The following is a 27,303-nucleotide window of genomic DNA, read 5'->3' as shown; positions in this document are numbered from 1 at the left end:
AAAGATTTAAAGTTCAATATTCACTCTTTTTTTCTTCCAAATACAAAAAGCTGTTACAATTCAACTCAACACAAAGCATGTGCAAAGTTACAGAAACTGAGACATTGTATAAAAAGTTACACATTTAAGATGATTTCCCCCTCTTTTTGTTTTCTTCTCTCCTGTATTGAGCAAAAAGGAATTGTTACCTTGATGAAAATATTAACAGCTGCTGACCCACCGTAAAAAGTTACATAAAAGTCTTAAAAAAAAAGTTCATAATTACCAGAAGACAGCCATCTCTTCTCCCTCCAGTTTTAATAGTTATTTGCAGAAAAAGACAAGATAAAAACACCTCAAAGACGGGTGACACTGAACTGCAGGAAGAGTTTCCAAAATGCTTGGAATTTATGATCACTAGCAACCTTGTGCGAGGTGGGGGTGAAGAGAGAGAGAGTGTGGTGGTAAAATCCTAAGAGGGGCCCCTTGCACAACTCCACCCACCCACCCAACTACTGTAGAAAGGCTAGTGCTAAGGTGGATCTGGGCCTACAAAAATACAAGGATGTAAGGCTGAACATTCTAGCTTTTTCTTTGTCCAGAATCGGTTTTTTTTAAAAGGAGAAAAAAGAATTGTCTTCAACAAGGAGAGAGAAAAGGGATAAATGCAACTTCCTCGTGAGGGATGGTACAAAGGGAAGGAAGCATGCCTCTAGCTGTACAGGTAAAAACGCAGCCACCTTCCGAAACGACAGCAGTCTTCCCCAACTGGGGAAACCCTCCAGGGGTTTTGGACTACAAGTCCCATCAGCCCCAGCTGATGGGCTGGGGCTGATGGGAGTTGTAGTCTCAAACCCCTGGAGCCCTCCCTTCCTCCCACAACAAGTTGAGGAAGGCTAAACTACAGAGAGGAAACAAGGGAAGAGGCTCCTTCCCCTCTGGGTTTCCCGAGACAGAAATGCCCACTGCCAAGTTTAAAAACTTGCCAAAAGCGGCGCAGCCAAGCTGCTCGCGCCCCCCCCCTCCGAGGATGGCGCGCTGCCATCACTGAGTGCTGGAGCCTCCCTGCGAGGTGCCCGTGTAGCTCCCGTAGTCGTAGCTGCCGTAGTACGGGGGCCACTGGCTCTGGTTCTGGTTCTGGTTCTGATAGTACTGGTTCCACTGCTGGGCGTACTGCAGGGAGAAGGAAGAAGGCTTGTCAATACAGATATCTAGACACCGGAGAACTGAAAGATTCCAATCGAATGCGCCAACCGGTATTTCTTATGCATGACTTAAAACAGAGGCAGAGAACCCCGGGGTGAATGCAGCCTTCCAAGTCTCTATAGCCAGCCCTCTCTCCCCAGACTGCCCCCCACCCCCTGGTGTGAATCCTGCCGGGGTGCTGTGCCCGGCTGGAATAGGTTCTGGAACCGTAAAAATGCACTGCTGGGTGTGCAGAAACCTCTGGCTTCTGCATGGCTGGAATACAGCCTTCTGTACAAGGCTAGCAGCCCTCTGCGCCCACTTGCGTTTCTGTCTCTGCCCACCACTGGGATATGTGGGAAAAAGGCTTCCAGGCCCCAATTTAAAATAAATGGGTGGTTGGAGAATCCCTGTCAATGCATCTCAAAATAAACAAGGTTGATCTTTCCCTTGCAAGCTCTCTTTTTAAGGAGGGCTGCTAAACGAATCCTTCTCTGCTTAAAGCAGAACCAAAAGGGTATGCTTGCTCCTATGTGTATATCACTATGGGGTGAGGAACGAGAGGGAAGACTTCCGCATTTTGGGGAGCCAAGGTTCTGAGCTGCGCAACCTGTCCAAAGTAAGGCAGATGAAGCACAGTTTAATCTGGTTCTGAAAGTTCTGGGGAGGGGGGTATACCAGATACTGCAGCCCACTAGGTAAAAAAAAAGTAAAGGACCACTGGATGGTTAAGTCCAGACAAAGGCGACTATGGGGTTGTGGTGCTCATCTCGCTTTCAGGCCGAGGGAGCCGGCGTTTGCCGACAGACAGCTTTCCAGGTCATGTGGCCAGCAGGACTAAACTGCTTCTGCTGCAATAGAACACAGTGATGGAAGCCAGAGCACATGGAAACGCTGTTTACCTTCCCACCACAGCGGTACCTATTTATCTTGCACTGGTGTGTGTTTGAACTGCTAGGTTGACAGGAGCTGGGACAGAGCAACAGGTGCTCACTCCGTTGGGGGGATTCAAACTCAGTGGTTTAGACACAGCACCACTTGTGTCCCACTAATCCACCAGGGAACTTATACAAAACTTATACAGAACTATACAAAAGCAGAATTGAGCAGCTTCATCTAAAATATACAGGCCACAGAATTTCTCTTGGTTTAAGTGTGGAGGACTTTCACCACTGCACCCTTGCACCCACGTTTTTCATTTTCGACCTCTGGGTCCCTCTCTTCTTTCCCACCTCCCAGCCAGGGTATGGAGCAACATTCCAACCTGGCGATTCTGTGAAGCTTCAATAAATGAAATACTTCCTAGCTGAGAAAGAGCTTGGAGCCCCAGGTCTTCCCAGTCCACTACACCTGATGCCACAATGCCCTGAAGCGTTTCCCAGAAACATGAAGGCAATAGATTCATCCCTTCTCCACAATCGGGGTAGGAGCTATAAAATCTGAAACTCTGGCGCCTAACCTGCCTCATTGTCATTATGATCTAACAGCGTTTTCGCCCTGCTCTTTAAGCCAAAAAGGCTCCTAGAGGAGCTTATGGAAATGAGGCTGTGAGGCTGAGACATTTAACAGTGCAATCCTACAGATAGCATCACAGAGGTATGCCCCGCTGTGCTGAACGGAACTTGCTCCCAGATTTTCCTTCTCACTCACCTGTTGGTACTGGTTGTAGTTGGGCTGATTGTAGGCTGGTGGGGTGGGGGCTGGGGCTGGGGCCGGGGCCGGAGCTGGTGCAGGCGGGGGCTGGCTGTAGCTTTGGCTGTAACCACTGTAGCTTCCATAGTTGTAGCTCGGGGCATATCCCCCTTGGCTGTAGCTGGATGGGGGGTTGTAGGGCTGGCTGTAGCTCTGCTGCGGACGGTACAAAGGAATCGGTTTATGCATTGTGCTCTAACCCATGCAAACACACCAAAAAAACCACAGAGAGAAGCAAGCGAAGACCTGACGAACGCAGAACACCCTGGGATAAATGACGCCCTCCTGTCCCGGAGCTTGCATTAAGGGGAAAAGGTTGTTTTCGTTTCAAGGGCTCCAACATTCTTTTTTGCACCTGCAAAATCAACCACCATGGCAGGCACCTCGCTTTAAAAAGTCCCACACAATACTCTTGACACTGGCACACCCTGTCTGCCCCTTTCCTCCACAGGTCACCACGACACACCTACATACTTCTTTCTTGACAATGTCCAAACCCTCCTCACCATGGAAAGCGATTCTAAAACTCTCTGTTGCTTTCCCAGTTTCGCTACTGTGCCTTCCACCAAAATGCAGTTTTTGGGAAATGCAGCCAGTAAACTCCCTGCCAAAGGACCCCAAGTTCGTACGCCCAGAAGTATGATTCTCAGGGAGGGAACACAAGCCTATTTAAGGCTACCGTCTTAGGCATGGGTAGGCAAACTAAGGCCCGGGGGCTGGATCTGTCCCAATTGCCTTCTCTTTATTTAAAATGTATCCCTGGGTTATTTGTGGGGCCTGCCTGGTGTTTTTACATGAGTAGAATGTGTGCTTTTATTTAAAATGCATCTCTGGGTTATTTGTGGGGCATAGGAATTCATTAATATATATTTTTTTTAAAAAAATTAAGTCTGCCCCCCCCACAACGTCTGAAGGACAGTGGACCAGCCCGCTGCTGAAAAAGGTTGCTGACCCCGGGTCTTAGGTGTACTTACATGGGAGCAAGCCCCATTGAAACCCAATGGCACTCACTTCCAAGTAAACATGCACCGGACTGTGCAGTTAAACTAGAGTGGTAGATGGGTCCCACCTGCCCTGGCCTCAGCCACTGCTCCTATGTCTTTTCGTGTGCAGCCCACTCTGCTGCAGACCAAAGGACATGCCTGATGCGCTGCTCCTTCCTTGAATCCCCATCAGAGGAGGAGCTGCTAACATAATGACAGCAGAAGCTTTCGTGGACTAAGGAGCCTTGAAGCTTGGCCATCCCTTGCACTAGAATGGGGGGGGGGGAGAGCCCCAGCCAGCATGACCAACAGTTGCAGGCGATGGGAGTTGTAGTCCACGGTCTGTGGAGGGGACCACATTGGCTGCCCCTGTCCCAGAGATGTGGGGAGGAGAAAATGTCTTGTTTGCGACGGCACAAGCAGAAGAAAAAAGAGGAGCAGAGGGTTAACAGCATCAATTAGAGGCTGTTCTAATCAAAAAATGTACAAAGCGTGGGAATGCATAAAGGATTACATGAAAAGAGAGTTGGCTTCGGAGCCTAAAACTAATATGCAATAGTTTAAAGGGTGCAAGGTTATAGGATGATATTGAAACAAATATGGAACAATTATAAACAGCTGTTAACGCAACAAAAAACAACAGTACGTAAAGTAGATCGCACATGGGTGAAGGGAAGCGACAGGTTTAGCGGGAGGGAGGTGAGGGCATTAACTGAAAAATTGTTAGAGATAGATATGGGACCTAAGAGATGAAGGATAAGGAACCAAAAGGAGGAGACAAATATTAAGGAATAGTAAAAAGGGGGAATCTGAGAAGAAACAGTACAAATGAAAATATGAGACTCAAGGTTTTGTTATATACTGTTTTGTCTTGGATGTGAAGTCTTCTGTTGTAAAGATTGTACATAAAATGAATAAAGAAGTATTATAGGACAGTTTGGGCTGAGAAGAGTTTGGATTTGATATCCCGCCTTTCACTCCCCTTAAGGAGTCTCAAAGCGGCTAACATTCTCCTTTCCCTTCCTCCCCCACAACAAACACTCTGTGAGGTGAGTGGGGCTGAGAGACTTCAGAGAAGTGTGACTGGCCCAAGGTCACCCAGCAGCTGCATGTGGAGGAGCGGAGACGCAAACCCGGTTCCCCAGATTATGAGTCCACTGCTCTTAACCACTACACCACACTGGCTCTCTGAGGAACTTTCCCCTCCTCCTTTAGCCTCCCCAAGGAAGGTTTCTGTGTTTCCCAAAACAGAAGGCACCCCCCCCCGCCTCACCTGTGGTCCTGGGTTGTATGTACTGGGAGGTGCAGCTGGGGCAGGGGCGGGCGCAGGGGCGGGAGGCATGTTGCTGCTGCTCTTGTACGTATTCTGGTTTCGCGCCGGGCTGTAGCTGCTCTGCTGCTGGTTGCTCCGGTTGTAGTTGCCCCGGCTGTTGTTGTTGCTGTCTCGGTTTCCGCCTCCCCAGCGGTTCTGGTTGTAGCCACCGCCGCCGCCACCACCACCGCCCCTGTTGAAGCCTGGATGAAGAAGCCACAGGTGGGAGGTCAAGCTAAAGCCAGTATTTTACAGCCCTGCCTTGTGGTGACCGACTGGATTGGGAATATTCTCGAGCAGGCGCCAGAGCTAGCATCCTGCAACAACACTTACTATTTTCATCATTACAGGATTTATATATCAATCTTCATCAAAAGATGTCCTTTGTCTTTTTTATATTGTGAACTGCCCTGAGATCTATGGGTATAGGGTGGCGTACAAATTTATCATACATTCATTCATGGCTCAGAGGTACAGTGAGGGGGGAAAGTATTTGATCCCCTGCTAACTTTCTCAGACTTTTGTCTTCTGGGTTTCTGGGGGTTTTCCTGTTGTTCTTCTGTCTCTCACAGCTACAATAAACCTACCATTAAAATTATGGACTGGTCATTTCTTCGTCACAGGGCAAACGGGCAAAGTTAGCAGGGGATCAAATACTCCCCCCCCCCCACTGTATGTCTGCACAGGGACCAAGTTTATGATGAAGGCGAGACCCGAAACAGCGTTCCCGACTCACAGAATCCTTTTCAGGGTATCAAGCACACAATACAAACATTCCCACATGCAATGGGTCCACTGGGTCGGCTTACCTCCTCCTCCTCCTCCTCCTCCTCCGCCGCCGCCACCGCTACCTCTGAACCCTCCTCCACCGCCACCGCCTCCTCCTCCTCGATTCTGGAAGCCACCCCGGTTGCCCATAGGCGGACCTCGGTTCTCGAAGCGCTGAAAGCCACCTCCGCCGCCGCCACCTCCTCCTCCGCCTCCACGGCCACGGAAGCCTCCCCCGCGGTTGTCAAAGCGTTTTTCGGGTGGTGGGCCAGCCTTCTTGCCTTCCTCGTTGTACTGCCTCACCAGCTTCTCGGCTTCGTCCCGCTGCAGCTCGATGTAGACCACTGCGTCCAGGAAGTCGCCGGCTTCCGGCAGCGTGAAGTTGGCTGGCGCAGAGGGAGAAGACAGACACACGCGCGCGTCAGTCCCCGGTGGAGGAAAAGCCGAGTGGAAGAGGAGAGGGGGGCAAAAGGGAGGGAGCGGGAGCTGCGTCCCAGGGCTCCAGGAGAGAAGAACGGGAAGGAAAAAAGGAACAAGTGGGAAACGCTCAGGAAGCAGAAGCAATAAGCCAAAAGCATTGATGCATAGAATCGCAGAGCCGAGAGGGAACTCGAGGGATATCTAGTCCAAATCCCGGCAATGCAAGAATCTCAACTGAATGGCATGAGAGAGATTAGCTCCTCCCTTCCTGCCAGGCTACGGTCAGGAGGGTGCCCTACTGGTCTCGTGCAGAGGATCGCATTGGTGCAGGACCTCATATCTGTCTGACTGCATGAGAGAACAAGAAGTTATGCCCCCCCCTCCGGCCCACACGCTACTTTATAAGCACCCCCTTACATTAATCCAACCTGCTGGGAGTTGGGGAGACCAGCTGCCAGTGCTGCGCGTCTCAGCCTTAGAGATTGGAGAGTCACAATCAAACCTCCCACATGGCTCAACAGCCCATTTCTGCCTATCTTGCAACACAGGATTGCTGCAAGGACCGGTTTTCCCGTTCCGGGGCAACCATTGAGCAGGGGCTTTACCCATCTGTCACATGATATTCTCACTGAATATTGCTCCGTTGAGATTTTGGCTGCCTTTATGCCAAGGCCTGCTGCACTCTAGCAAAGGCTACCCAGCTACGGCGTAGCAGGAAGAGGATTTCCACCGGAAAAGCGCCAAATCTTACATTTCTAATCACACTTCCTTGGGGAGCCGAGTCCCACTGAACATACAGGGACTTGCCTCCAAGAAAATGTGCAAAACCCCTGACCCTCGAGTTCCAGCGATTCAAAGGCAGCAGTTGTGGCGCAGGCTGTCTCGTTTGGGGGTTTTGTGTGTGCTGGTTTTGACCGATTTTGAAGGGGGCGAGCCTACCAAGATAAACACCGCCTCGAGGCGTGATGTGCCTTTTGCATCTATCCTCTCCCACAGCAGCCGTGTGCGTGGGCATCTGCGGCATCTCTGGGTGGGCAGAGAAGATGAAGCGATAACTATGGGGTAGATAGAGCAGGTGGAAGGAAGCCAAAAGGGAAAGATCTAAGGGATCACTTTAAAGAAATCCTCAAATGATGCACACAGTCATGCTGGATATCTCCCCTTATCACCTGGGTCCTGCGGAGGAAAGCGATTTGGGTTCCCCCTTCTAGGATCCTACCTTTCATTTCTAACACTGCGTGATCCGGCACATCCTTCCCCTCCTCATCCGTGCGTTTTACTGTTCGATCTTTTAAATCCTCATCCGTGGGACAAATTACAATAGCCTTGCGCTGGAAACCTTCAAAAGGGCGCATTTTTCGTCTCTGGGCAGATCCATAAACGTTTGTCTAGCAACGGCAAAAAAGAAGAGGCAATAATAAAATCAGGTCGTTACTTGTCAAAGTCTGTTGCGATGTCTGTCAGTGTTTTTAAACGATCCCCCACCCACCCATGGATACAGAAGGATGTGCGTGGATCACTGTCTGTGTGCGACACCCGCTTGGGAGTCGTCCCCTGACTACTAACCTACCTTTAAGGCTTTCCTCCCCAGTTTTACAGGATAAAAACAGCAACACACACCAGTAATTTGCAGCCGTTTGCAATTCAAATGAGATCTCCTGGGGTGCCAGGCTAACAGAACAGAGCCTGCTTTGTTCAGGGGGAAAGGGGGCAATTTACAAGCTAAAAACGCAGATTTGGACAGCTTAAACACAAGTGGCAAAAAAGGAGTGTTCGGACCCATCCATTTAGATGTGATATTTAAGCCTCTGAGGTACAGTCACCCAAGCGCTAGAGTTAATAAAGCCTAGCAGGCTGGTTAAAAACACACACACACATTTCATTTCTGACCTCTAGGTCCTTTTTGGGGTGGCGGCCACACATTAACTGTCCTGCTGAATCAAATCAAAAGACCCATCTATTCCTAGAGGGGTGGGAGAGCTGAACAAAATTTCACATCTGGCAACCAATGTGCCCCTTTGGTTTCAGGTAGTACCTAGGTAGATGAATCTAAAAAGCCCAGGACAAAAATTCAAGCAATGTATTTAGCGTTAACTCTGGAAGCGTGTACTCATTTCCCATCAAACTAAGACCCCCTAAAGCACAACATACACCAGGAAGCTTGGTTTAGTCGAGAATCGAGCATACGCTTCCAGAGATAATGATTTCTGGTAAATCAGCCACCATAGCTGCCAGAGGGCCGTGAAAAATTGTGCCCCTTTTTATACTCGCTTGCCTATGTATTATCTGAAACCAAAGGGATGTGCTGGTTGCCAGACGTGATATATGTTGACATTATTTTCGGCTCCCCTACCCCACTATCTAGCACTGTTTCCAATGATGGCAAACCCCTCCCCCCGCCAGATGTTTCCCAAAAGTTCACTTAGGGAGGGGCTGAATGCCAACACAGAGGTTTAGTTTAGCTATCGTGGCTAATGGCTGTCAACAGACCTAGCCTCTTGTGAAATGAAATCAAAGCCTTTTATCAAAACCCTTTATCACAAAAGGAGAAAAGGCCACTTGACTGAAGCAGGATCCTACACAATAAGATTTTTTAAATCTGAGGCTGACCTCCCCACTGCCTTCTTCCGCCTTAGTGATTTTCCTATGAAAGGATTAAACCAGCCTTCCCCAACCTGGTGCCCTATAGATGCTTTGGATTATAACTACCATCAGCCTCAGCACAGGCCAATTTTAATTCCCTTTCTATATATATTTCAGCGACATGGTAGCTATATGGAGTATTACGTATACGTGGCTTTGGGCATCTTTGAACTGCTATCTGTTCAGGGAAGCTTTTAATGTATGATGTCGTATTGTGTTTTAATTTGCTGGAAGCCGTCCAGAGTGATCATTTTAAACCCAAGCACCATGACAAAGTGCTAGAAGCTGCCGCAGACTGATAAAGTGTAAACTCTAGTACAGTGGTGCCTCGCAAGATGAAATTAATTCGTTCCGTGAGGCTCTTCGTCTAGCGGTTTTTTCGTCTTGCGAAGCAAGCCCACTGACAGCTTAGCGGATTAGCGCTATTAGCGGTTTAGCGGCTTTTAGCGATCAGCTGTTAAGCGGCTTATCAGCGGATCAGCTGATAAGTACAGGAAAAGGGGGGGGAAGGGAAAACCCCCCGAAGGAACTCGCAATACTTTTTTGTCTTGCGAAGCAAGCCCATAGGGAAATTCGTTTTGCGAAGCGCCTCCAAAACGGAAAACCCTTTCGTCTAGCGGGTTTTCCGTCCTGCGAGGTGTTTGTTTTGCGGGGCACCACTGTACTGTGCCACTAGTGAAAGGTGTTTTTTGGTTTTTTAAGAATTCCTCGCTGTGCTACTTAGAACACGTTGCTGCTCAGAATTCGAAACAAAGACTACGGTGGGGAGGCAGAAGCACTTTAACCCAAAGTTTGTCTTCTTCCTTTTAAGCCTGATCTGACCCAACTGTTTGCATGTTGTGCAAAAGCAAGGTAGCCATTTGTTTCTCAGAACCAGGCTCCTTGGGGTCTTCCCAAAAGTCACCAACCTGGTTCTCATGCACTTACCTTAGCTTACATTCAGAAGCCCCAAACCCCACAGCTCAACTCCCGTCTTACCTGCATCCATTTTAAAGCATAATCTGCTGTCTTGCTTAATGTGGTTAACAGCTGCTGTTTACTATATAGGTTGGTTTTCATGTGACAGGTTTGGAGGGGAAGAGAGGCAGGGGTACGTGCCTTTAAAATTCCTGGTGCAATACACACACATTTGCACAATGCTTGTTAAACAGCTCCAGCAGTGAATGGAAGACAACCCGTTTGCTGCCCTGCTTCGAGTAGTGGGGCGTCTTCAAAAGACGTAGACACAGAAACTGCTCAAGGGAGGAATCGCTCTGTACCTGATCCAGGATGTAATTTCGCTTTTTCCGTGCCGCGATTTGGATCAGGCGATTCAGGCACTGTGTCGCTTGCTGGATGAGCACGTCCCAGCGCCCAGCGTAGTTGCGTTGGCGTCGGAGTCCCATTACCTGAGGGAAAGCAGGCTGGTTAATATCTCCGGGGTGGCCTCAAATGAATGGGCTCAGCTATCTGGCTGTTTTAGACTACAACTCCCATAAGCCATGTTCAAATATATAAAAGGATGTCACATAGAGGAGGGAGAAAGGTTGCTTTCTGCTGCTCCAGAGAAGCGGACACGGAGCAATGGATCCAAACTACAAGAAAGAAGATTCCACCTAAACATTAGGAAGAACTTCCTGACAGTAAGAGCTGTTTGACAGTGGAATTTGCTGCCAAGGAGTGTGGTGGAGTCTCCTTCTTTGGAGGTCTTTAAGCAGAGGCTTGACAACCATATGTCAGGAGTGCTCTGATGGTGTTTCCTGCTTGGCAGGGGGTTGGACTCGATGGCCCTTGTGGTCTCTTCCAACTCTATGATTCTAAGCCCTAGCCACTACAGGACCGGCATGACGTATGCATCACACTCAAATGTTTTGTCCGCAAAAGCTTAGAGAGTCCCCAAAGGAGAAAAGAGCCATTCAATGGGTCTGGGAGGCTTCTGTTCAAAATCTCACCTTGGAAATGGATGGAGTAGCTGTAGATAGCAATACTTGGCATGCATATAGCATATCTGAAATAATGAAAGTGCCCTGCCACTAACTGCAACAGAAATGTAGATGGGGCATTTTTATGATCGCATACTACTAGCGTTCCACTGCTTTTTTCTTTTTCTAAAGATATATACTGTACATATATATTAGCTTCTATAAATCAGAAAGATCTGATCCGTCTAGCGCGCCCAAGGTCTGACAGCAATACTGTCACTGCAGGAAAAGGAATGAATGACGCAATGGGTGTCATGAAATTCTATTCAATAATGATCCAGAGAAGAGCTCCAACATATAGTTAGCAGAGTAAAAACTTAAACACATTGCAGGATCCTCCCCGTCCCCCACAATAGATCAGAGGCAATTAATATTTCATCCAGCAGAGCTTTACTGCTATTGAAGGCAAATGAGTACAATGGTCACATATCCGGTACATTCAGGATTGGCACTGTCCATAAGAAATCCAGTTGCAGCAGATTTAAATTAAACTTACAATAACTTATAATAAGTCTAAACCTTAAAACTAAGCTGGGGGCACTGTCATACAGTGGTTCTGCTCCTTCCTCCTGGGCCGTGTCCAGAAAGTGGTGGTGGGGGGTGAGTGTTCAGACCCCTGGGCTCTCACTTGTGGGGTGCCTCAGGGTTCTGTCCTCTCCCCCATGCTTTTTAATATCTATAATGAAGCCGCTGGGAGAGATCATCAGGGGGTTTGGGCTGGAAGTTCATCAGTATGCAGATGACACCCAGCTCTACCTCTCCTTTAAATCAGAACCAGTGAAGGCGGTGAAGGTCCTGTGTGAGTGCCTGGAGGTGGTTGGAGGTTGGATGGCGGCTAACAGATTGAGGTTGAATCCTGACAAGACAGAAGTACTGTTTTTGGGGGACAGGAGGCGGGCAGGTGTGGAGGATTCCCTGGTCCTGAATGGGGTAACTGTGCCCCTGAAGGACCAGGTGCGCAGCCTGGAGTCATTTTGGACTCACAGCTGTCCATGGAGGCGCAGGTTAACTCTGTGTCCAGGGCAGCTGTCTACCAGCTCCACCTGGTACGCAGGCTAAGACCCTACCTCCCCGCGGACTGTCTCGCCAGAGTGGTGCATGCTCTAGTTATCTCACGCTTGGACTACTGCAACGCGCTCTACGTGGGGCTACCTTTGAAGGTGACCCGGAAACTGCAATTAATCCAGAATGTGGCAGCTAGACTGGTGACTGGGAGTGGCCGCCGGGACCACATAACACTGGTTCTGAGAGATCTGCACTGGCTCCCAGTACGTTTCCGAGCACGATTCAAAGTGTTGGTGCTGACCTTTAAAGCCCTAAACGGCCTCGGTCCTGTATACCTGAAGGAGTGTCTCCACCCCCATCGTTCAGCCCGGACACTGAGATCCAGCGCCGAGGGCCTTCTGGCGGTTCCCTCATTGCGAGAAGTGAGGCTACAGGGAACCAGACAGAGGGCCTTCTCGGTAGTGGTGCCCGCCCTGTGGAACGCCCTCCCATCAGATGTCAAAGAGTTAAAGAATTACCTGACATTCAGAAGACATCTTAAGGCAGCCCTGTTCAGAGAAGTTTTTAATATGTAATGCTGTACTGTTTTTAACACTGATTGGGAGCCGCCCAGAGTGGCTGGGGAAACTCAGCCAGATGGGCGGGGTATAAATAATAAATTATTATTATTATTATTATTATCATACAGAACACACCACCAGAAGGAAAAGAGATAGAAAGTTTAAGTGAAGCCCAGGCTCCTTCTGGCCCTACTTTTATAGTCAGCATGACCGTCGCAGAAAGAGATAAGAGAACCAGTTTAAACCAGCTGTACTAGCTTCTCTGAAGATAATACTCAAACATCATGAACCTTCTTGCTTGTTTCTTTCACACAGAAAAGCTTCCAGAACCCTCTTGAATTAATAATAATAGGAAAGATCTCTACACATCAGATCAATACGTTCTATACCAAGTAATGCAAACTTACAATGGGAACATTGATATTAATTCTTGCACCAGGAGCCAGCGAACTAAGAAAGGAGTGTAAGGCAAATCACACCAAATGCTGCCAGCGACGCTCCACCTTACCCTCATTTTGTCCATGATGGCGTTTGTTCCCAGAATATTGTATTTCTTGCACGGATTGGCTGCAGCATGCTTAATGGCCCACGTGGTCTTCCCAGCTGCAGGTAACCCGACCATCATTAAAATCTGAAACACATGCACCAGTCAGCTTAGCACACCGCATATAAAAGTGCCCAAGTCAGATCCTAAGAGTGAGCCAACACTCCCACTTTACAAATAAAGGATTGCGTTGTGGAGCTGATGTCAAAACTCAGTAGTTTTGGGGTAATGGCTTCACTCAGCACCATGTTCACGGGCTCCCAACCTTCCCTAACCCAGCTGGAGTTCATTCCAAAAGAAGAAAACTGGGGCTACAGCAGGATCTAGTATCCCAGGAAGATAGGCATCAAACAGCACCAAATGAGAAAAACACTATCAGGATGACCGCTGCGTAGAAAGAAAAAAAAAATCTCACACTTCCGGGTTGGCGCCAGCGCCGAATGGCGGACTCCCTCCGAGCTCCGGAGGGAGCCAGCTCGGCAGGGGCTGGGTCCTACCGCGCCGGCGACGCGGGGACCCTCAAAAACCATGTGCGCTGAAACCCATGGACATGGCGACTCGGCTGGCACCTTTTAAGCCCCCCCCTCGACCCGCGAAGGAGCCTTTTTAAAGGCTACGGAACGGGTGCCGGGGGGGGGGGGTGCTTTGAGTCCACCGCTTCCCCTGCCGAGCGAAGCCGCATGCCATTCGACGGAGAGCGCTGACTTCTTCTATTTGAAATTCGGACCTAAAGTATAACCCGTGAGTAATCGGAACTTGGATTAAAAAAGGAGACAAATTTATAAAAATCCGGAGCGAGTGGGGGGAGGCGTAAAAAGGAAGTCAGCCCCCCCCCCTGTTGTAGAGGAGCTAAAGTAAAGGACTTAACATCTAAGATCGAGCGCAAACTTATTTTGACAAAGCTACTAAATTCCGCGACGGGAAATTATAAGATTGAGCTGGAGGAGAATAGTGGGATCGAATTAAAAAGTAAACCCCCCCCCCCATGGAACCTGGGAGCGTTATTGTCAGAGCGCCGGGAGAAGACAAAGAGAGGCTTTGACAGCTGTCAAAGAGCTGTCAAAGCAGAAGAACAAAGAACTTTGTTGCGGGGACTTTACCGGTTACATTTGTTACAATTTGGATTTAAAATGTTTAAAACAAGGAATAACAAGTTACTATGTCTGGTGGCTGTGATCTGGAAGAGAACTGAGTTATTGCAATCCACCTAGAGGAGCTGAGGGACATTACAAGTTGTTGGCATTGAATTTGATCAGAACTCTTTATCTCCTGGGAAACTGCAGAAATGGAACACTATTTTGGCTACAGAGGCTCACACACTTAAAGCAGACAATAGACTTATCTATTGAAGAATGGAAGGGACTTGGCATTATGTTTTGTTCCTGAATAACAGAGCCTTTGCAGAGAAACTTAGAAGCTTTTGGAATTGGAACATCTGTGCAGGTAAACAGGAAAGGAAAAGAGGGAAAAAAAAGAGGAGAGAGATCTACAAGAACAACAAGGACAATCAAGAATTGGACAAAGTCGGAAGTAGGAACATTTGGGACATCCAGACTTGAAAAAGTATAAAGAAGAAAAATTGGAGTTTTTACTCCCAAGTATAGGAAAGTATAGGAAAGTCTGGGTGGAAAAAATGGACCTTTTTGAGATAGACTCCTTCCAAGATTGGACACATAAAATTAAAGACGACTGGTAAAGGACTATGGCTTAAATAAAAATGGGAGCTCCAGGAAGACATCAGATTTGATAAATATTGGGAACGCAATAAAAAGGGGAGGGAAATTTGGAATCCAAAGGGCGTAAAATTATATTTTATTTTATTATATTTTAATTTATCATGTATATGAAAGGGGAGAACGCGTGGTATGGAACAGGTCGATTTTAGGAGATGGGTAAACATTTTTAAATTGGGTCACTGGCAATAAGTTTAAATCTGGGATAAGAAATTGCTGAATTTATTTGTAAGAATTGGAATACAAGAGGGGGAGGGGAGGGGAAGTCCTGGAAAGAGGTTATGGAAAATTAAGATCTTGAAGTGGGATGTTATGTTTTATATTTGTTATAATTGGAAATGCATAATAAATATTATATATAAAAAAAAAGAAAGAAAAAAAATCTCTATTCCCAGTGCCTTTTTAGAGGTCCCTCCTGTCTCTCTTTACAATTAGTAACACCCACTCAAGGGTGATGGCTGTTTTCAACGCTATAAGCTTTTTAAAATGTCAAACAGATGAACAACTACACAACTTTCCAAAGACACCCAAAGGCAGCCCTGTATCAGGAAGTTTTCGATGTTTGGCTGTGTTTTTATTATGCTGGAAGCTGCCCAGAGTGCCTCGGGCAACCCAGTCAGAGGGGCGGGTTATAAGTAATAAAACCTAAAGTAGCTAGGATTCTGCTCATCTCTGAATGCACCTGAAAATAACAATAATAAAAGCTGAGAAAGCTGAGACGGAAGAGACCAATCTCTCCCAAACTTCCTTTATGCTAGGGCAGGGGTTGTCAACCTGGTCCCTATCGCCCACTAGTGGGCGTTTCAGGATTCTAGGTGGGCGTTAGGAGGTTCTACAGCACAAGCTGAATCCTCACTCCATCAAGCAATGGTGGGAGGTAAGGAAATTTTACTATCAAGAAAGATGCATTTAGTGGGTGGTAGGTATAAAAGGGTTGACCACCCCTGTGCTAGGCGGAACATCTGGCTCATTCAACACTATTTACAAGGAAAGGCTCTGTTCATGTGATCCGCCAACTCGCGTGAGCAGGGAAATGAGTTCAAAAGAACAGGCCACAATTTCTGTGCATGGGAGCCTGGCTTTCAGGCGCCACCTACCTCACATTCCGTTTTGCTCTTTGGTCCAATTGTCCCCCGAACCCGCTCTGACAAGGGAAGATGCTGGATGAAGGTGAACCCAGGCGGGACTTGGAAGAAGGCGTCCTCCCTCTGGCCGAAGTTGAACTCGATGGCGCAGTTCTTCACCAGGACGTGAGGAAAGAGTGCCTGGCCGCCCAATGCCTCCTTCCGCAGCCGGTAGGCCACCCCTAGCCATTTCCCGTTCTTCATGTAAGACATTTCAACATCGTCGCCACACTCAAAGTCCTAGGAACAAGGAAGGAATTAGAAGCCAGTGAATGACCTCCAAAGCAATAAACTGTAGCTGTTGCCCATTGCAGCACAGGTAGCTAGCTTGTGGCCCTCTGGGTGCTACTGAACTACAACTCCCAACATCCCTTGCCAGTGGCCGTGCTGACTGGGGCTGGTGCCAGTCATCAGGTTCCTTTTTCAGTCAGCAGCCACCCAAAAACTCTTCCAGAATCTTCTCTCTCAGTTCAGCTCATTTGTTGGTGAATTCCCGTGTGGGAATAAACACTTCACCGATTCTAGTTTGACTTAAATAATTAACATTACAACTTTTACAACTACTGGTCTAAGGATAACAACAACAACAACAACAACAATTTATTATTTATACCTCGCCCATCTGGCTGGGTTTCCCCAGCCACTCTGGGCGGCTTCCAACAAAATATTAAAATACAATAGTCCATCAAACATTAAAAGCTTCTCTAAACAGGGATGCCTTCAGATGTATTTTAAAAGTCTGGTAGTTGTTTTTCTCTTTGACATCAGGTGGAAGGGTGTTCCACAGGGCTGGTGCCACTACCGAGAAGGCCCCCTGCCTGGTTCCCTGTAACTTGGCTTCTTGCAGCAAGGGAACGGCCAGAAGGCCCTTGGCACTGGACCTCAGTGTCCGGGCAGAACGATGGGGGTGGAGATGCTCCTTCAGGCATACTGGACCAAGGTTGTTTAGGGCTTTAAAGGTCAGCACCAACACTTTGAAATGTGCTCGGAAAAGTAAAACTGTGTTCAGTGAAATATTCCTCCTCTCTGCTTTTCAGTCATCTGGGCAGAGTAACAACCCAACCCCAATCTCTCCTTCAGAACATGTCTAAAAAAGAAGTCTGTTGTGCTAAGGAAACCGTGTTGCTGGGAGAAAACTTGTTGCTAGGGACAAAACTATGCAAGAATCACTTCAAGTCTATTTTTAGACTACACTAAAAACCTGTACCTCAGCAGCACTTGGGAGGACCATAAGTTAGCCACCCTTGACCTAAATATTTGGTGCTCTCCCTTTCCGCAGTGTTAGAATTGTCAACCCATGCAAACATTGACGGCTTCAGCATTGCCCCCCCATGACATGCGCTCTGATCACATGCGCATTTAAACAATTTGATTGCATCTGGGACACTACGCATCCATACAAGAGGCGGAAACGTAACTTCCACGAGGGACCACGAGCCGCACTCACCACGAGGCAGGTGATGATGTCGTTCTCCGCAAAGGTTTCCCCGTAATTTTCAAACTTGCTGTTGGTGGATTTCTTCCCTGTGCCGCCATAGCCATAGGAGTGAAGCTCTTCACCTAGCGAGACAAAAGAAGTCCGCAGAAACATAAATGCAGTGTTGTCTGCAAAGAGACATGGAGATTCTTTATCATGGCAGCCTGCCAACCAGACATGATCCTGTTCACCCCAAGACTCCTGTTTCAGAAACGGCATGCTGTTTTTTGAGCTTCTCACATCATTTCTTTGACTACATCAAGAGGGGCTGGAGAAGTACTCTTCTAAGATGGCACTTGCCTGTGGCTACAGTAGTAACTTTTCATTTAAGGATTTAAATAAAACAGGTTTTTGTTTTGTTTTTTTGCTGCCTGATTTAAAAAGGTGCCTGTAGAATTCGTACGGAGCCCCCGGTCGCCTCACGGACTATTGACCTGTACACCACTAATCTGCTGCCACCAATCAGGTTCTCCCCGGTAAATCACTGAGTCTCAGTCGGGTTCTCAAGTTAACAATGAAGATTGTAGTTTATTGCAAACACAAATAAACTTTAAATGCATTCGAAACACTGTTACCCTTTACCCTCTTAAGTCTCATTTTATCCCGTCTCTAACTCTCCTACCTCCCCTCACACAAGAACCAACTGCACTAACTGTCTATTTCCATCTGTCTTCCAACTGCTTTTTCAACTGCTTTTTCCCAACTGTCTAAACCTCTGGCTAACCCTTTTAAAAACAGGTAGGTTCCGCCTCTGGGCTTTTCTATTGGTCAACCTATTAACCCTTTCTCTCACCCTGTACAGTGGTACCTTGGGTTAAGTACTTAATTCGTTCCGGAGGTCTCTTCTTAACCTGAAGCACCACTTTAGCTAATGGGGCCTCCCGCTGCTGCCCCACCGCCGGAGCATGATTTCTGTTCTCATCCTGAAGCACAGTTTTTCACCCAGGGTAATATTTCTGGGTTAGCGGAGTCTTTAACCTGAAGCGTATGTAACCCGAGGTGTACCACTGTACAGACATTTCCAAAAGAACAGGCGAACACCACAGTACCCGTGCATAATAATTAATGTAGCCAACTGACTATAGTTGGGAAATGATGTTTACGAGTCGGGTGCATGTCCTGAGCTCTGGCTCCATGTTCAGCAGGTGCACGGTCTCTCTTACCTAACTGGGTGCTGCAAGAATCCAGCGACCACCCAACACGCACAACGTGAGGATCGGGCTCAGTGGGAGGAAGATGCTTGACAGATATCTCTTCGTTAATCTGAGGACAAAAGGACAGGGATCCCAGGCATGAGACATCTTGAAGTCACAGCTTTCCACTTGAGAACAGGGATGGATTTCTAGAGACAGAGAGTTTGCTCTACACACTTCAATGTGTGTTTATGGAGAGCACCTCAAAGAATGGGCGAAGGCAGCAATCTGGGGATGCAGACTTACTGCAAAGGGTTTGCCGCTGCTTCAAAGCAAGGCTATTTTAATGAGGTTTGTGAGTGAGCACAAGATACGAACCCAGAGCGAATTCTAGGTGAAACTTGTTAATGACACCGAGGAAACCTTTAGCTGTCAGAATTGCAAATACAGTGGAACCTCGGTTTTTTAACGTAATTGGTTCCGGAAGACCGTTGGACTTTTGAAACATTTGAAAACCGAGAAGCAATGGGCGGTTGGTAAAATCCATTGAGAAAATTGAAAAACACACAGCGGAAGCTTTTTGACTTCTGAGGCACGTCTGAAAATGGAAGCAATTACTTCCAGTATTCGACTTCCAAAACGTTCGGCTTCCAAGACGCTCGAAAACCAAGGTTCCACTGTACGTAAAAATAAAATGAACATTTTTGCAAAATTTTGGGTAGCAATGGGTGGGGAGTAGATGTGCAGCAGAATCAAGGTAATTGAGCCCCTATGAGTTGCCCAGTATTATTTAAAGCACAACACCAGTGGGTATCAATACTCACAAGCTTGCCTGTCTTTATCCATGCAACAAACACACACCCAAAGCAACTACAGAACCAAGAAGCAGGCTCCCTTACCTTCATTTCATAACAGACCCTTCCTCGCCTTGCCCCATAGGTGGCTCGGGCACCTGACCACAGGAAAGCGAACCCTTCTATGGTCAGAGGGTAGCCGCTGTATCGGTCACGGGCAACTTTGAAATGCAGGTCGCAATTATCTGGAAGGCAAAGCCAAAGGAGAAGTCAGAAGAACACACACACCAGTGGCTGTTACCACCCTCCAACACCCCTTTTTTCCAGTGGACATTGAGAAGTTCAGACAAGAGGGAGGCTTTGAGAGATGCATGCTGCTACCACCCAGGAAACTCACATGTATCAATGGCCACCAGCGACTCATCAAAATCCTCTTCGTCATCTTCAGCAGGCGGCTGAGGAGAGCGGCCCCTGGAAAAGAGTAACAGCAAATGCAGGCCCCATAAACCCACTTCATGGGATCAAGACACAATCTGCAAGGGAACCTCGCAAGGAGCACATGTTGACAAATGCATAGAAGCTGGTTCCCACCCTGGGTCACTAAAGGCACTGCTAAAAACAAATTCTGGATGATCAGATTGCTTTAACAAACCTCAATAAATTATACCTCCACAACTACAAGCCCCTGTGGCACCAAATCAACAAAGACCTAAAGAGATGAAACACGAATTTCACTCTCTCAGACAAAATAGCCATGATCTAAATGATCACCCTCCCAAAACTAACCTGCCTATTCCAAACCCTCCCAATCTGGATTCCCCAAACCCAACTCCGCAGATGGCAGAGAAAACTACACTCCTTTATCAGATTGCTTTAACAATTACCACTGACCCATGATCAATGTGTTTACATATAATCAGGATTTACATCCAACTCAGATACTTCATAGATTAATTTTAAGCATCATTTCCACTTCAGCGTTTAAGACTGAGGTATCAGTCAAGAAGCAGCCACTCTTAAAATCCTATTTTTCAAAATGTTGTAAATTCTGCCAGATATGCAGCATCCTTTGAATTACTCAAATCCCCAAAGTTTAACGCACTTCCTAGACTGAGAGACGCAATACGTATCTGCTTCAGTCTCAATGGCACCCACGGGTTAATTTTCACTCTGTTGCTTCTGCCCGTAAAGACTTGCCTGAACGCACCTCTTATCATCTCGGTGTTCGTAATATCCGCGCCCCCGGGACTCCTCAGCTGGCCTCTTGCGGCCTTGCTGCTGCTGCTGCTGCCAGGGCTGGGATGAGTCGGAAGAGCCATAATTGGAAGAGGGTGCATTGTAGCCAGAAACTGAAGTGTTGTAGTTAGACGCAGGTCCCGAGGAAGGTGCATTGTAACCAGAAGCTGGCATGTTATAGCCAGAGGCTGGCTCCTCTTGCTTCACTTCTGTCTTCATTTCTACACTCAAACAAAACGTAACGTATTTAATTGGGAAAGGAAGCCTTTATTCTGAGGTCACAAGTTATGGGCATGGAAGGAAATGCTATTACTGCCACTGGGACTTGCGAGGCAGAACCAAAGCCACCAATCCCCTAGATCAGTGGTGTCCAGACTTTTTTCAAAGAGGGCCAGATTTGATGAATTAGGGGTCGACCAAAGGGCCGACCAAAGTTGTTAAGCTTTTAGGATTGAAGTTGGGGTTTTTTTGGATTTTACCCCAAGGAATAAACTGCCACTGGGGCCGGATTAAACTGAACGGAGGGCCGGATTAGGCCCCCGAAACAGACTTAGGACATGCCTGCCCTAGATAAAACAACCCACCCACTTCCCATGTTATGTACTGAAGTTCTGTTACACTCCAACATCACAGCAGAACACGGGACATGAATAAGTTAACTGAGCGGTGGATATGCAAACAAGAGGGCAGTTCAGCTCTGTGAATTCTCTGGGGACAAAAATCCACAGAATGGAGTCTGGGGCGTAGCTGAAAGGGGAGGGGAGATCAGCCCCTCATGAAAACAGCGCATTATGTGGCAGAGGAGGCAGGCGCAGCACCATCAGAAGCAGTGGACTTCAAATGCAACCATTTACTGTACCCCAAATAAACAAATTGCTACCTTTCACTTGCCCGGGGGGGCAGGTGGAGGGAGAAGACAGATTTTTAAAAATCAGGAATTGACAGTTGGGTGTCTCAGGCTACACTGGCAAGGACTCTTATCACAAGAGACCAATGTGTGGCTGTATATATGGAGATGTTCTGTGATCCCTACAGTGTCTCAAGGGCATTCATGTCCACCATAAGGCTGTGCATTTCACCAGCCAATATGAAATACCGCTCTGGGCGCCTTCCTCCACCACCAAAAGGAATTACTCAAGTTATATATAAAAAAGGAACATCCCAGCTGCTATTGAAAACCTTTGCACCAGGTCGATGGGGTGCTACCTATACAATTACGATGATGAGTACGTGACAAAGGTCTGGGGTTGTTGTTCTTTTTAAAACACCTGACTGTACCTGAATGTAAGCCAGAATGATCTTGGTCTATAGGTCCCCTCTCGTACCCAGATTCGTTCTCCTGTTTAACGCTGAAGTGCTCGTATGGCTGGTGGTATCCTTGCATGTTGTCCTGATGAGAGTTGTCGTGGGTGCCATCTTGAAATGGGAAAGGCAAGAACATAGGTCAGGACCGCTATTCCATTCTATGCCCAGCTTTGAAAAAACAACGGGGAGGTTGGAAACATGTGTGCCAGTGTTTCTTGACTGCTAGATGAAGCCTGGAGTGGCGGTCTAGGCTGAGCAAGGCCAATCAAAACATACAAGATGGGTTTCAGTAGATAGCAGGGTTTCCCATATGGGTTGATATTGACCCCCTGGGATTGGTGGGACTGAGCAAGGGGCAAATAAAGACCATGGGGTTGAAAGGGCCACGGGGTGGGAAAGTTTACAATCATGCAAAAGGTTTAATCAGGAGCTATGAGTCTCAGAAATACAGAGAATGAGCACATACAGTGGTACCTTGGTTTATGAACAGCTTCGTTTATGAACAACTTGGATTAAGAACGCTGCAAACCCAGAAATAGGTGTTTTGGTTTGTGAACTTTGCCTTGAAAGCAGAACACATTTCGCTTCCTGTTGAGTTTGTTCCATTTGTAAACTGAGTCTCCCGCTGCTATGGGAAAGCGCGCCTTGGTTTAAGAATGCTTTGGTTTAAGAACAGACTTCCAGAACAGATTAAGCCCGTAAACCAAGGTACCACTGTACATATTTCACATCCTTTGTCAACAAGGAACCTCTACATTTAATAAGACATATTAGTTTCACTTGTTTTACTTCATACATACATACATACATACATATATGTGTGTGTGTGTGTGTGTGTGTGTGTGTGTGTGTATATATATATATATATATATATATATATATATATATATATAAAATAATTTCACGACTGTTAAAGGTGACTGAGGATTGATAAATGTTGGTCATATTTACACATCTTCCTTGACTTTCATTTATATTCCTACAAATTTGGGTTGGGGTCGATGACAACTTCATATGCTCATCAAGGGATCAATGAACTCAGAAGTTTGAGAAATGCCAATTATAGATTATCAGCAGAACGAAGCGGCTGAAGATATCTGGAGTGTACCATTTCAGGATACAGGCAGCAAGTGGCTTTCATGTCTGAAAGTCCCTCCCGGGAAAGAAAACCACTTTACGTAATTCGTTTGCTGCATGGCTAATTGTAAATGTCAGGGAACAAGCAGGTGTTGAGTCTCCCCTTCTCCCACACATACGGCTTTTCTGCAGGAGGCAAATTTTACCTCTCTCTGAAAAGGAGCTTTCAAGCCCCTAGCCTGGAAAAGCATCACTGCATGATTTTGCCACAAGCACACAGGGCTTCTGAGAAAGGAAGAAAAGCAGTGGGTGCCGTACACACCCTCCACTCCACACCATACAAAATGATTTCGCTTCCTGCAGGAGAAGCTCCCATATTTCAGTCCGAAGTGCACAAACGCAGGGGCACCAAGTTGCATATCCCCGCTGCATATTCAGCCACTTTTACACAGGATTGATAATTCCTCATCACAGCACTTCATCTGCCTGTCGCAGCCCCCAGAACTCATATTTCACAATATACACTGTACTCATTGATCACATGCATAAAGGTAAAGGTAAAGGTACCCCTGCCCATACGGGCCAGTCTTGACAGACTCTGGGGTTGTGCGCCCATCTCACTCAAGAGGCCAGGGGCCAGCGCTGTCCGGAGACACTTCCGGGTCACGTGGCCAACGTGACAAAGCTGCATCTGGTGAGCCAGAGCCGCACACGGAAACGCCGTTTACCTTCCCGCTGGTAAGCGGTCCCTATTTATCTACTTGCACCCGGAGGTGCTTTCGAACTGCTAGGTTGGCAGGCGCTGGGACCGAGCAGCGGGAGCGCACCCCGCCGCAGGGATTCGAACCGCCGACCTTTCAATCGGCAAGTCCTAGGCGCTGAGGCTTTAACCCACAGCGCCACCTGCGTCCCATGATCACATGCATACATACTCGTAAAACTCCTAGCGGAAGTCAGACCAGAGATTTTACAAGATGACAAGCCATGGTACTAATCATGCCTGGGTTGGGCTGTTTGCAAACATGTCAGCAAGGCAAACCGCTTGCCATCCTATTATCCTAGGCAAGAGCATTACAGTCATACCTCGGGATAAATGTGCTTCAAGTTAAGTATTTTCAGGTTGCGCTCCGTGGCATCACGCGCATGCGCGGAAGTGGTGAAACGCGATCTGTGCACTCGCAGTTTGTGGTCGCTTCAGGGTGCGAACAGGGCTCCGGAATGAATCCTGTTCACATCCCGAGGTACCACTGTATTTGAGAGGATGGAGGAGGCCACTGCTGAATCCCCAGGCACTCTCAAAGCAGCATACTACTTGGTAACTCAACTCAACTGGAATTGCCCTACTAGCAGAATCATCAACAGCACATAGCATTTCTGTAGTAAATTTTACAGTGGTACTTTGGTTCTCAAACAACTTGGAACCCAAACAACTTGGAAACCTGGAGGTAAGTATTCTGGTTTGCGAACTTTTTTTCGGAAGCTGAGGCCACACTTCCATTTTGAGTGTTACGCTGAGGTCTGTCTGTCTTAGTTATTTATTTTGCATTTTTGTTTTTGCGGCTCTTTTTTGTTTTGTTTTTGTGTCGGTGTGGAACCCAGTTCTGCTATTGATTGATTGTGTGACTGTAGTACACTACATTGTTTATTGCTTTCATTTTATGGATCAAGAGTCTCATTAGATAGTAAAATTCATGTTATATTGCTGTTTTAGGGGTTGTTTTTAAAAGTCTGGAACAGATTAATGCATTTTGTGTTACTTTCTATGGGAAAGCACACCTTGGTTTTGAAATGCTTTGGTTTTGGAACATCTGGAACGGATTAAGTTTGAGAACCAAGGTACCACTGTAATAACACAAAGCACCCTCAATACATCAGGGCCCAAGGTCTACCTACTCCAGCATCAAAGTGGCTACCCAAATGCACTCAGGTCCTGCTTGTGGGCATCTCATAGGCAACCACGCTCTCCCTGCTTGCAATTGGCATTCAGGGGCATGCTGCCACTGAGAGCAGAGGGAGTACACAGCCACCATCCCTGCAAATTTCCTCCAGCCACATGACACCCGTTTGTTCCCAGATTTAGACGCAGCAGACATTAGACAACTTAGGTGAAACCTAGAACTGGCACGGGAGCCAGGTGTCAACAAACCAGCATCCTGGCTTTTCCACAATTCATTACCACCTCTCTCCAGAGACAAGGCTCATCTGCGATTCTCATGGGGAAATAACAACACAGGCTCACAGCACAGAGCTACACCAGGCCACTCTCGCAGGAGTCCTAAGCACAGCTGCAGCTCAGCTGTTGCAGTATCTGCCCTGAATGCAGATGGTCCCAAGTTCAATCCCCAGCAGCATCTCCAGGCAGGAAGTTGGAGAGACATTGGTCTGGAACCATGGAGCGCCGCTGCCAGTCAGCACAGACAATACTAAGCTAGGTGGACCGTGGGCCTGGCTCAGGATAAAGCACCTCACTATGTCCAAGTGGACAGCTCAGTTGGTTAGATTGTGGTACTGATAACGCCAAGGTTGCAGGTTCGATCCCTGTATGGGAAAACTGCATATTCCTGCATTGCAGGGGGTTGGACTAGAGTCAGGCATGTCCAACTCGCAGGAGACTGTGATCTACCCCCAGTATATAAAAAAAACTGGCAGTGATCTACCCATTGTGCAGAGATCTACCATTCTACCCATTGTCATTGGAAGGAGAAGGAGGAGTATGCGTAGGGTGGGTGGATTGCCCAGAGTTGAGGTTTTTTTAGGAGGGAAGTGCCCAGAGTTGTTGCTTTGGGGGGGGGGGGAGGATTGCACAGTTTTTTAGTTTCCCCCCGTAACTTTTTGTATGCGATAAGGATCCTGCGATCTACCAGGATCAGCCAGGAATCTACCGGTAGATCACGATCTACTGGACACTCCTGGGCAAGATGATCCTCAGGGTCCCTTCCACCTCTACAATTCTATGATTCTATGTCTCCCAGCCTGGAGCTGCTCCAGGAGACCCCGAAGTCCCTTCAAGCATGGAGCAGCTGCACCAGGGAGGCTCACGCCTGCCGAACACTCTCTCACCATGAAGTATGCTAAAAAGAGCTGCAGCTGCGCAGGGGAAGGAGAATAGAGGGAACCAGAAAGCAGAGTAGCACCGTGCATGCCTGTGCTGCAAGACAAGAAAAGCCCCGCAGCAGAGCTCCACCAAGTCGCCAGTTCTTAGGCTGAACTCCGAGATCGAAGCGGGATCCCAGATCGACGCTGCACTGGGAGGCCCACGTGCATTTCCTAGGCAGCGGATGCACCGAGCTGGATCGGGAGACCCCCATGCCTCTCCCGGGGAAGGAGAAAAACGCGTGCAGCGGATCTGCATCGGGAGACCCCCATGCCTCGCCCGGGGAAGGAGAGAAACAGGTGCAGTGGATCTCCAGCCGGATCTGCAACAGGAGGCCTGCCGTCCCCAGCGCGGAGCTGCACCGGGAGATCCCCATGCCTCTCCCGGGGAAGGAGAGAAACGGGTGCAGCGGATCCCTAGCGCGGAGCTGCAGGAGGAGACCCCATGCCTCTCTCCGGGAGAGAAGGCGCCGATCCCCCAGCCTGGCGCTCCCCGGCGACGAGGCTCCCGCTCCTTCCCCGCCGCTTACAATGTCCGTCCGGCAGCTGCTCCTGCTGGTCGGCGCCCGCTCCCGGCGCTCCTCCGCGGGCCTCCTCCGCTTCCAGCGCCGCCTGCAGCCGCTCGGCCAGCTCCGCCTTCAGCCCGCGGGTGTCGAGGCCCCTCCGGCCCAGCTCCTCCTTCAGCTCGTTGACGCGCAGCTTCCGCACATCCATATCCCCCCCGCTCAAGCCCCGCCGCGGGGTCGCGGTTGCCCGGCCATCGGCGCTCCGTTCCGGGCTCGGCTCAAAATGGCCGCCGCCGCCCTCCTCCCCTCTCAGCGCCCCGCCAGCCATGCGCCGGCCTCTCCGGTTGGCCGGCCGCCGGAGGGAGGGATGAGAGGCGCCCGCTGATTGGGCCGCGCCTTCCCTACCTCTGCCTCCTCCTCCCTTTTCCCTCCGTCTCCCGCTCGTTCAGCCGCTTGTGGAAGAGGCCCGCCCATTGGACACGGGAGCGAGCCCGTCTACAAAGAGCTTCTTTATTGGCTAACGGTGGCTCGTCCCCTCACATCCCCTGCTGTAGGTAAAACTAGTCGGAGGAGGGAAAAGGGCTGATTGACGAATGAGGGAGGTTGGACCAACTTCTCGAAGACCAATCAAGAGTCCTCTTCCCTTCTGAGTTCTCATTGGTTGGAGTAAGGATTTGTTTGTTTGTGGAGGGATTTTTCTTACTTTTCCCATTGGCTGAGCCCTCGATGGGCTTTATGCTTGCCGACGAATGGCCGTCATGAAGATATTCCTT

At 48.3% G+C, this 27,303-nt stretch overlaps 1 protein-coding gene and 2 long non-coding RNA genes across 3 annotated transcripts in view; 1 reads left to right on the top strand and 2 right to left on the bottom strand.

Moving 5' to 3' along the window:
• The window catches only part of LOC309376242, a 266,043-nt gene that overhangs the window by 224,217 nt on the left and 14,523 nt on the right, over window positions 1-27,303 (bottom strand). The gene's annotated exons all lie outside the window — the stretch shown is intronic.
• The window catches only part of LOC309376249, a 319,563-nt gene that overhangs the window by 278,630 nt on the left and 13,630 nt on the right, over window positions 1-27,303 (top strand). The gene's annotated exons all lie outside the window — the stretch shown is intronic.
• On the bottom strand, window positions 6-26,813 carry HNRNPUL1 (heterogeneous nuclear ribonucleoprotein U like 1). Its single transcript, XM_081922501.1, has 15 exons — window positions 26,555-26,813; window positions 21,828-21,965; window positions 20,521-20,770; window positions 19,711-19,784; window positions 19,419-19,558; window positions 18,550-18,649; window positions 17,357-17,469; window positions 15,883-16,149; window positions 13,017-13,139; window positions 10,242-10,370; window positions 7,559-7,727; window positions 5,948-6,305; window positions 5,113-5,344; window positions 2,815-3,012; window positions 6-1,152 (listed from the first exon to the last, which is right to left on the bottom strand). The coding sequence occupies exons 1-15, from the start codon at window positions 26,736-26,738 to the stop codon at window positions 1,024-1,026; spliced, it is 2,604 nt and encodes an 867-aa protein (XP_081778627.1). The 5' UTR covers window positions 26,739-26,813; the 3' UTR covers window positions 6-1,023.

Source organism: Podarcis melisellensis, assembly GCF_964234715.1.
Source record: "Podarcis melisellensis genome assembly, chromosome: 8".
In the NCBI taxonomy this organism is placed as follows: domain Eukaryota; kingdom Metazoa; phylum Chordata; class Lepidosauria; order Squamata; family Lacertidae; genus Podarcis; species Podarcis melisellensis.
Note: the sequence above shows the minus strand (reverse complement) of the source record. Positions and strands in the feature narration are given on the sequence as shown.

What these genes read in the sequence shown, in the direction of transcription:
- HNRNPUL1 (XM_081922501.1), bottom strand. Translation starts at nt 26,738, where the DNA reads ATGGATGTGCGGAAGCTGCGCGTCAACGAGCTGAAGGAGGAGCTGGGC. An exon ending in GAAATTACATCCTGGATCAG is followed by an intron (nt 7,728 to 10,241) that starts GTACAGAGCGAT and finishes TGCCGTTGCTAG; the next exon opens with ACAAACGTTTATGGATCTGC. An exon ending in CATACAACCCAGGACCACAG is followed by an intron (nt 3,013 to 5,112) that starts GTGAGGCGGGGG and finishes TACCGTCCGCAG; the next exon opens with CAGAGCTACAGCCAGCCCTA.